We start from the raw sequence: 10839 nt of genomic DNA on the forward strand, positions 1-10839 counted from the left end.
CAGGTGACTCTATCCTCGAACCAGGTTGACACATTATAACTGTACAGTGATCTCAAGCCCGACTGAGACATCACAACCATCAAGCGACTCTGTCTCTTAAGACTGGTTGAGACATGGTCATCCAGTGATTCTGTCTCCAAGTTTGGGCAAAGACATAGTAACAGTCAGGTGACTCTATTCCACACCCGGCAGAGACATCATGGCCATCTGGTAATTCTGTCTACCTGAGACAACCATCGAGTCACTCTATCCCCAAACCCGGCTGACACATCATAACCATCCAGTGGTCCCCAGTCCTGACACCTGCACTCTCTCTTCATGTCTGTCCATAAACCTGACTGAGACATCCTCGCAGTCATGATCCTGCCCCCAGCTGCCACATGCTCTACGACTTGGAACATTCACTGGGCAATTCTATCCCCCCCAGCCTAGCTCAGACAGAAGCAAACATAAAGCGACACTGTCCACCAACCCAGCTGAGACCTCCCCGAACCTGACTACTCCCCCTTCCCCAAATTGCCTAGCCAGTTCACTGACATACAATCCCAATATTATTGTCAATGTTTCGACGGCTACCATTATCGCGACAAGTTTATTGAGCCCCTCAGCTGCCAAATGGTAACCATGGTAACAGTCAGATTTCTCCATGAATTGATATCGTGCGGTTTGGAATTGGTTTAGCAATTATTCTTGAAACCCCTCGTGCATAATTTCACTCCATTGACTCGAAGTACCCGAAGTACAACTCTGTGTTGGAGAATGATTTATGCGAATCAAAGCCATTGTTGCAGTTTTTTCATTTCTTCTGCAATGGCCCATTGACTCTTCCAGGGATACATTTACTCCAAGGGCTATCATGTTGCATGTATGAGTACATGTAGCAATACAAGACAACTTGAAGCTACCATTTACAATAGAACTATTGTTATCCTCATCATTCAAAGCAATCATAGCCAGAGGCTCTGCGAGTGCAGAAGTGTGGGAGGAAGAATTAAACCATTATTTTTAAAAACTGGCTCGAAGTGACAATGCACCGAATGCAATGGCAGTGAGGCAGACCTCCAGTCCCTTGACACAGACTCCCAGGGCAGTCCATTTTGTAATCCGAATTGGATTTCCTCATGGTGAGGGATGAGGCCGGTCCACTGTGTCTGGAGGCTTGCCATTTTATATTCTAAGACTATCTAACAAACAAGCAAGATGATTTAGATCAATTGTTTAATATGGCAAATTTTAAGCGTTTACAATGATTGAAAGAACTAATGTTCTACTTGGAAGACTTTAATTTGATTTCCTTGTACTTTTTTAAGAGTTCTTCGGTGAGAGTTGGGTTTAGAACATCCAATGTCTCAAGGAAATGATGATGTTTCACAGTAGCTGTTTCGAGGCCATCTTGAGTAAGTGCTCGCAAAGCAGTCTGAAATGACAAACAAGCAGAAATAATATTTGTGAAGACTTGAGCACATTTTCACATGATAACAAAACAATTGCTTCACTTTACTCAGTCACTTTACTGTCGGCACATCCTTTGAATGTGTACAACATTTTTTGTACCTCATACCTATGCCAGGGCAAGCGACAACTGTAACACCATCCAGTAAATACCACTTAGTTGCCATCTCTTCACAAATCTTGAATGGTAATAAATTTGATAGCAGGGAGAGATTCGAACTGTGTGATGCCAACCAAGTGGACAAAAGTTTCTGATAGACTCGGATCACGTTACTACCAGTAGGCCAATAACCCTGATTGGTGCCCAACCGCCAACAAAAGGTAACGCAGAAGAAGTATCTTGTGAAGAAGAAAGATAAGAGAGTTACTAGGAATACCAAAATCAGACAGATAAGGCTTACCTCTCTGCATAAATTTTCTAGGTCTGCACCAGTAAACATATCAGTTCTCTGAGCTATGTCCACTAGATCGAGTCCTTCTGTAGGCATCTTTCTTGTGTGTATCTCAAGAATTCTCAGTCGTGTCTGAAGAGAAAAAGGACAGCTCTAGCATCACATTTTAAGAGAGCTATTTTAGTGGGGCTTAAATGTATCAGGAATGCTGAGGGCAAGGTTGTTTCCCTGGACACCTGGACACCATTAACGACTGTCTTGTAAATTTGTCAACTCAAGAACTACTTTTAACCTTTTCATCCGGAGCAGGCACATAGACAATTCGGTCAATCCTTCCAGGTCTGAGAAGAGCGTCGTCAAGCATGTCAGGCCGATTTGTCGCAGCAACTACCAGCACATCATTGTTGTTGATCACAACATGTCCCTGAAGAAAACGATATGTAGTGTCAACGATATGCAGCTTCTAAGTAGAACACTTTTTGTGGCAGCAATTATCTTTTGCACGAGTTGACAAACAGGCTTAAAAGGTTATTATAGAAACAATGAGTTACCTTCTCTTTTGAGGTGCAAGTTGCCCCTTCCAATACCCTGACATCAGATCCACGTGTTTGTTCATCAAGTCTGATCCCAATCCCATCCATGTGGTTCAATAATGTGGATAGAACACGTTCCTGGACCCCTCGGCCACTGCTTCCTTCACTTCTCTTACCAACAATAGAGTCTATTTCATCAAAGAAAAGTATAGATGGGGCACCTGCCCGGGCTTGTTGAAACACCTAGAATAAAAAACATATACCAGTAAGCAGTATGTTTTGGAAGAGCCAAATTTATTTTTATCAATATCAGAATACGTCATTGTCAATTCAGATGTCAACAGAGGTCAATTTGGGACTAAAATGTATACCAATAAACCAGCAACAAATCGGGACAAGTGACAAACTGCTATACAATAGAACCTGTCTTTTAGTGTTATAGAAACTTGAAATTAGTTCTCTTGAGGAGGCATTTATCACAATCATTACCTCTGCAATCTTCCTCTCTGAATCCCCCACGAAAGGTGAGAACAACTGTGCACCACTAACAGACAGGAACGTGGCTTTACATGCTGTAGCAGCCGCCTTAACTAAAGTTGTCTTACAGCAGCCTGGTGGACCGTACAGCAAGACACCTTTGGGACAGGGTAGACCAAGTCTCTGAAATGCTTCTGGGTGTTTTATTGGCCATTCAACTGCCTGGAAAAGAAGGAGAAGTTAGAAGAAATTGGGCAACACTTTCCAAGAAGTACATGTAGAATCCACAAATTGTGAAAACCTTGGTGCAGGATCATAAATAGGAGGGACCAATGGATGTTTTCTGAATGTTGTTGGCTGAATGAAGACAGTCTTTGCCTCAGAAAGTATCAAGGAAGATCATACACCCTGTTTTATTTTTTACTGCAAATGCATGTGTTTTTCATGGGAAAGTTTTCTCATCATACCTGCTGAATCTTAACCTTGACCTCATCCAGTCCACCAATATCATCCCACCGAACTGGCTTATAATCTACCAAAATATCACTCCCTCTTTGGGTTGACGGACAAATTTTTCCAATGGCCGATAAGAAGTTGTCCATTGTCAGTGGAATATCCTCCTGAAAGAGATATAAAGTATCAGAGGTAAGATAAGATTCCAATGAAGAAAGTTAATGTCAATGTAAACTGTAGGGCTTGAAATTCATGGAGACAATGGAGGAAAATGCTTTCGAGACCTGCTCTTTGCCTTGGTACCCTTGCAATTTCCTCCTTCACAAAGACACTTTTTCTTCATTTATTTCCATTTGAAGCGTACTCTTTTCAACTAATGAGCAAAAGTGCCCTTTTCCAACAAATATTTATGTATCTTTTTGAAACGAAATTCTGGGCCTACTAAACATATCTATTCAAACCTGGTCATGGTGTAGAGTTCTCCGTAATGCTTGATATGAAACCTCCTGACAGACTGACACCAAGTCTGCACCAACATATCCTTTGGTTGCCTCAGCTAATGAATACAGACTGACATCTTGAGAGAGATTCATCCTTGATGTCTGAGCAGTCAGGATGTCATATCTTTCATCAGTAGATGGAATTCCAATGAATATCTGGAATGATCGAGGATTAGCAGGAATCTGGATGATCAGAACAAACGGTTTTGGCCACAGGATCAGCAATCAGTGGTATCAGATGAGATGAGATATCTCATATTTTTATCAGTGATTATTGACAACTTTCATGCACTTTACAATTGTTGTTATGGCAGACTTAGAAATTTTGAAGAAACAGTATTTGGTTTTAAAGTGATACTATGATGTGATTTACAACTTTGCGGAAATACGTCCGTTTTTAATTGTTGATCACAAATGTAAAGCTCAAATTTTCTATTTTTGATTAGATTTATAATAAAATCGCTGAATGTAAACCACCGCGACCGCGAAAATGTTCATGTTGTGACGTCATCAACGAAAACGGCATCGAAGCGAGCCGTCCGTCCGGGATTAAACCATCAATTTCTAGAAAATGTGCATTTCGATTCGAAAACCTTACCGATTTATGAGAAAGTGACGTAGTAATTTGTCAAAAACAGCTAAAACATTATATGGTCAAATTTGACACGAGTTACACTTTAAGCTACATCAATAATGCAAGAAAAACAGTCCAGTTACTCTACAATGCAAAAAGACAAAGCATCAAGAAAACACTTTGAAAACACACCTCACGATCAAATCTTCCCGGTCGACGTAAACTTGGATCCAGGTGATTTGGTCTGTTTGTGGCTGCAACCACAACTAAGCCTTTCACATCACTCACAGTATCCATTAAGCCTCCCAGTTGAGCAACAAGCCGGCTCTCAGCATTTCCTCCACCTTTTCCTTGTTTTGGACACAAAGTATCAATTTCATCAATAAACAAGATACATGGTCCTTCCTCGCACATATCAGATGCTGTCTGAAACTTTTGCCGCAGATTCTCTTCACTCTCTCCAGGCCTTGAGCCAAATATGTCAGGACTGTTTACAACAAGTAAATGAGCATCACAGTCTATCGCTGTCTGCTTAACAAGAGATGTCTTTCCACATCCAGGAGGACCTTGAAGCAAGACTCCGACAGGGCAAGATATTCCTAAATGTTGTAGTTTATCCTCATGATGAAATGGTAACTGGATGATCTCTTTTAACATTTCAAATGGTTGATTTAATCCACCAAGTGTCAATTTCCTAGAATCACGTTTTTGCTCATATCTTTCTAAACTCATCACACTTTCAATGATAATTACTGTGTTTGATTTAACTACTCCAACAGTTGCCTCACAAGCGATGTCCTTTACAGTGATAGATGCAACCTTGTAAAGTTTTCCAAGATTGAGAGAAGCACAATGAATACGACTATCTTTCACGACACCAATGTTTTTCAAAATGTTCTTGATGTATCTTGACAAGTTCGCTCTTTCACAGACAGAACCTTTGAATTTTTTCACCTGTTTTAAATCACTTAATACAACATGAACTGATAACTCATTCAGACTGGTCCCATATCCAAGACATTCAATATCTTGAATAGATAATTGGTTGATATATGGAACACTGTCATTATTCTCCCTGATAACCATGTCATCATATTGAACAAAGTTTTCATCAAGATCAGCCCTGGGCCAAGCTTGACATATGACAAATTTTCCATTGCATCGTATTTTCAGGAAAGTTCCGAGATAGAGACCATGTTCATTCATGAACTTTGGTCCAAGGGAGCATTTCTGTGTTCCAAGAATACTTTCCTCACTTGGCAGTAATTGTATCATGATGAAGCTTTCATCAGTCAGATTCTGAAATTAAAATAGGATATCAAATTTGAAGTGAAATACTAGGTTGATTCTACCTTGGAGGAATTATAATTTCTCCAAAATTCTACACAACAGAGAAGAAATAAAAACCAGAAAGATTATCAAATTACAAAGCAGACAACAACAGTGCTTGTTGCATCCCTTTGAACAGATCTACCGATCCCGATGGGGGGGGGGGGGGCATGGCCTTGCAGTTAAGCATCCACCGTGTGAATAAAAGGTCTAAGGGTAGCTTTTCTGATGCAGCCAGTTGGGTAGCAGGTTCACTGTTGCTAATCTAGGGTACAATTTACTGCCTTTTCGGCAGTCTCCGGGCAGAAGACGAAGGACCGTCCTAAATGAGACGTGGGGTATCACGGAAAAGCTCTTCTCTGTTTCTGATAACTCATCACTTCAGTAATAACTATGTTATGTACACATGTCAGCACTAAGCTTACTCTATAGAGTATATGTAAAATACAGGTGCCCAAAAAGTTAAAAGATATTCGTATATAGCTTAGTTGTCATGCCCTAAAATTGTATATGATTAACCTTGAGTAAGAATGCTTACCACAGGTGGCAATTTCTTAATAATCTGGTAATTCCAAAGTATCATTTAAGCGGAATTTGCAATTTGGAAACCAACACATTTTTTTCATGGGCGCAGACATATTGGTTTTACTAAAAAAAGAACCAGCGGCGTCAACAAAATAATGGATCAGCAGAGGTTTTTTATTACTCTAATGCAAGTTATTGACACCAATGAATGTCAAATGAATGATAGTCGTATGATATTAAGAATATTTATACTAACATGACGTAATATCTCTATACAACAATTTTTCCGTTCTCGGTTATCCGTTTTAAATTCTACTTTTTCAAAAACAAAGATGGCAGCTTCCTTGCTCCGAGTGGGCATTTGCCCTCTGACAAAATCATGTTTTTCTGGTCTCAAGTTGGCAAATCCAGTAAAGATCATAGTTGCAACTTATGCGAAGCCAACTAAGGCAAAAGGCAAAAGTAAGCCTAGCATGATTCGACGCCAAATTTTCTTAAAAACACGTCTTCAATATTGGCCCTATGCTGGCTGTACATAAATGCGGTCCCCTGTACATTTGTACAGTAGGCTTCCTATTGACTGTGTGTGCTCAATTAAACAAGGCAACGACTTTTCCTTGTTTTACCCAACACCAGAGATTATTGGTGTATGCCTTTAAATGCTAGGGAATTGTAACTTGTCCTTAAAAATAATGTTGTCATGCAGGTTTGTTCATTTACCTTGGCCGCACGCACCGCTGGGTAGACATCATGGACAGTGTGTAGCCTTGACCCTTGCTTACGTCGATTACGTCAGGTCTTTTTTGCTGCTATTGATATTTACTGCCACATTTTTACAATAATTCTCCATATTTCAGCGAAAGGTATGGCCTACCAACCCGTCGAAAAGAAAGAGCTTGAGGTGGAAACAGACCCTGAAAAACTTGTCAATTATTGCTGTGGCGCAAACTATTTTAAAGCAGGAGAAGATCCAAAAATAAAACCAGATGAGGAATATCCAGATTGGTTGTGGGAGCTGCGCACAGAACGACGGCCTATACCTCTAGAAGAACTTGATCAGGATGATCCATATTACTGGCGGCGATTACGTAAAATGCATTTTAGGAGAGCTACTCAGCTGATGAAAAAGAAGTGACTTTTGCTGTGTAGAAAACTAGCATGGAGTACATCTCAGACTTTTTAAAGTGTGTGTCTGTTTGGAAGAACATGATAAACTATGTTGACCAGTATGTCCACGAAGTATTTGACTGTACAGTAGTACGACGACTACATGTAACTGCTTTGAGAGCTGGCTGACAAGTACACACTCGAACATATGTGCAGCGTGTGCATGTCAAGTTACCATTTTTGGGAGACCTGTTCAAGTTGAGACTGGGAACCTTTCAGAAATAAGATTGTGAATACTGTAAAATAAATCTTTTATGTCTTTCAATCTTGTGAACAGTTCTTCATTCCCGAGATGCTCAATGATTGGAAAGTCACTACTTGAATTTATCAGATTGTCGGAGAAATTGTCACAACCAGACCATTATATTTGTAGCACAGACATGACCACGACAGATCAGACAATTGCCATTATAAGTATACCAGAACGAGGCAATCTAAAAATAGTCACAACCAGACCAATATGGATCAAAGATGTATCAACGAGACCTCGGTATCAACAGGATATTATAACGTACAAGACTGTCACAACCTGATCAATCGTGAAATCCATCTTGATTGAGCTTGACCACAGAAAAGCACAGAAAAAGCATTGTAATCTTAGAGAAGGGTCTCAACCCGGTCATCGCCGAGAAACTGAAGTCAACTCCTCAGTAGTGACCGGGTACCCATGGAAACTACAGAAGAGATAAACAATTTAATGAACAACACGGCTAATAAATCATCGGTAATTTACTGAGAATTGATCACTAACATACAGATATTTGTTCGTTAATATACAGATATTTGTTCGTTAATATACAGATATTTGGTCATTAATATACAGATACCAGAAAGACATTCGGACACAATTTATTGATATGTAAATCATGCATCAAATTACAGCCCTTAAGATACATGTTTACACCTTGGCTTGTTTTGAGGATAAATATCTAAAATCTAAAATACTGACTGAAAGACATGGGTACAGTAAATGATCCTCTGGTCAACACTACAGCAGATGTCTTGTTGAAGACATTTCCTTCCTAGTCTTACATTTTCTGGTACACGTACTTGCAAGACCTACACCTGATCTACCTTTATTTCAAGAGACAAATACCAAACCTATACGTGCATGTCCTAATAGTTTCAATTTCATTCCATAAAAATTCTCACATAACTAAATCATTTGCTTTTATACTTAAATGCATTTTACAAGGATGACTATGTACAGGTATTCAATCAATAAATAATTAAATTAAATGGAAAAAAAACCTAACTGGTCCTCACTTTGACATTTTGACCAAACACCAATGTGAATTAGGATGGCGTGTCAACTTTCACTGATCAGTTAATGCGACAAGTGTCAGTTGCATAATGAATACATAAAATGTCTATTGCAAGGCGAGAGCATACAGCACCAAATGTTGTCCTTTATACTGTAAACTCAGTCAGGAGCCATCACATCTGACAAGGTGGCATAACATTTCCATAAACATATCTATATTATAAATAAACCCAAATCAATTTCTTGAAAAATAAACTGCCCATCAAGGTTTGTACAACAGCTCCTGACCTAGTTTACAGTTTATTTCATACAAGAAAGTCCTTATGATGGTACTAGCCTGTAGCCAGAGTTCCACACAGTTAAAATCCCCACTAATGAAGAGATTATGCCGCACACACCCTGAAACCCAGGCGACACTTTAATATAACCTAAAGTAGACATTGGAAGGAACAAATCAGCTCCATTCTTAGCAGTGTCCAAAAGCAATGGTTTATTCTCCACAACAAATTTCCCAAATAATTCTGTGTGTGACATTGTTGGTCTTGTAACAAAGGTCTGGTTGGCAACTCCATTTGTATACTGACTTCTCATTTTGCGCTTCTCCCTTGTTTTGTACTGCTGGTTAAGAATCGTAAGAATCTCATAGACATCCCTGGTCAAACCCATGATTATTGTAGTAATCCAAAACCTTGCTGCAGTTTCATTAAGTTTCTTGGCATCCATCTTCAAAAGTCCCACCCGGCTAAGCCATATCGCATGATCTACAAGGAGGTAAAGACCTTGGGTAATCTTGGAAAGCGTGATTGTAAGGCGGAAGACAATGTCACCAATGTGAAGGGAGCGTAAAGAAGCCTGAAGAAGGTCCAGACTCTTCCCAAATCGAAGCACTGAAATGAGGAATGACATACTTATGCTTCTGGAGTATTTCTAATATTCAGGCAGTAATGAAATACTATAAACTCTCTCAGGAGCTGTCATGACTATATAGATGGCAGCACTATATCTCTACATTTAATTCCATTCACTTCACCATGAAAGTGGTGACAGCACTTGATAGAGTTGACAGTAATATAAAAGTCATAACGCACTTTTCGAATGGGAAAATAAACTTGAATCCTAACTCTTGCCAGATGGCACCACCAACTCAATGCCCCAGGCTAAATAACTGGAACACCTGTTCCAATCACAGTGTGCTATTTGCTACTGACCGATGTGATTTTGCCTTGATATGCACAAAATCACACACATGTTGAAAAGGGCACTGATGATTTTGAAAATACACTACATTTTGTGAAATGAAACCAGCAGAAAATTGCTAGTTTTCTAACCAACAAACTTACACTTCCTAGTACTACTGATGACGGATTCCAGGTTTTTTAATGTCTTGATCCATTCTTTATCTTTGTCAACTTTCTCAAAGTACCACCAAGTGAGCTTGCTGGAGTACTGGACCAATCTGGATGGAGAAAAATAGGAGAAATACAAAGATACAAACAGTTTCAAAACTAAGTCAATTCTCATAGTACAGGGTCCGCTCTGCACTTTAACTCTTTGAGGGCTTATTCTCGAGGGAGAACATGTATGGATCCTCCAAGGCAAGATGAGCCTTTTGTACAAATTGGGTTGAATCCATCTTTGGCCAGAGGTAGGCCTAGAGTCCATTGCACTGCACTGCAAGTCAACAAATGAGTCAACATGTTACATGACGTAGCGTCATCAAAGCTTTGTAGAAATCATACAGCAGGACCAGGTACAACATATACTTGTACTTTCCCAATTCATGATTTTGTACTGTTGATAGCCAAAATAGGCCTGTCATTTTTTTGATCATGTTTTTTGATACACCCGTGCAAGTGCTGCGTGTGACCTGGGGTCTGTGTGTCAGCTGAGCCTGAGGAAAGAGAACACACACCTGCAGAATTTATCTCTCCCAGCAGTTTGGGCATTGAATTTAGCCACATCAGAGAGAATCTCCATGATATATGAACACTTGCAAAGTCAGAAATATAACTGTCAGACAATGAAATATGAATAAATCGGAGTTTATTGAGGTTTTATGAGGGCCTCAATCTTCACCCAACATCGGTTCCTAAATCCTAATCGAAACCACCTTAGCAAGTCTGGGTCAAGGAAAAATAGAATAGTGTCAAAAATCCGTTTACAACAACAAAAT

The 10839-nt window shown here is 39.7% G+C and overlaps 3 protein-coding genes across 3 annotated transcripts; 1 reads left to right on the forward strand and 2 right to left on the reverse strand.

Annotated features, from left to right (window-relative positions):
• Positions 1-1201: 1201 nt before the first annotated feature.
• On the reverse strand, positions 1202-6341 carry LOC135483520 (ATPase family gene 2 protein homolog B-like). Its single transcript, XM_064764484.1, has 9 exons — positions 6249-6341; positions 4574-5680; positions 3769-3963; positions 3322-3474; positions 2867-3076; positions 2396-2620; positions 2137-2268; positions 1854-1976; positions 1202-1417 (listed from the first exon to the last, which is right to left on the reverse strand). Exons 1-9 carry the CDS (start codon positions 6291-6293, stop codon positions 1268-1270), a joined length of 2340 nt encoding a protein of 779 aa, XP_064620554.1. The 5' UTR covers positions 6294-6341; the 3' UTR covers positions 1202-1267.
• Positions 6342-6567: 226 nt separating this feature from the next.
• LOC135483949 (large ribosomal subunit protein mL54-like) lies at positions 6568-7370 on the forward strand. Its single transcript, XM_064765024.1, has 2 exons — positions 6568-6697; positions 7093-7370. The coding sequence occupies exons 1-2, from the start codon at positions 6568-6570 to the stop codon at positions 7368-7370; spliced, it is 408 nt and encodes a 135-aa protein (XP_064621094.1).
• A 759-nt stretch (positions 7371-8129) lies between these two features.
• LOC135501602 (peroxisomal membrane protein 11B-like) lies at positions 8130-10757 on the reverse strand. Its single transcript, XM_064793797.1, has 3 exons — positions 10579-10757; positions 10007-10122; positions 8130-9553 (listed from the first exon to the last, which is right to left on the reverse strand). Exons 1-3 carry the CDS (start codon positions 10641-10643, stop codon positions 8988-8990), a joined length of 747 nt encoding a protein of 248 aa, XP_064649867.1. The 5' UTR covers positions 10644-10757; the 3' UTR covers positions 8130-8987.
• Positions 10758-10839: the final 82 nt, after the last annotated feature.

This window comes from Lineus longissimus, chromosome 2 (genome assembly GCF_910592395.1).
Source record: "Lineus longissimus chromosome 2, tnLinLong1.2, whole genome shotgun sequence".
In the NCBI taxonomy this organism is placed as follows: domain Eukaryota; kingdom Metazoa; phylum Nemertea; class Pilidiophora; order Heteronemertea; family Lineidae; genus Lineus; species Lineus longissimus.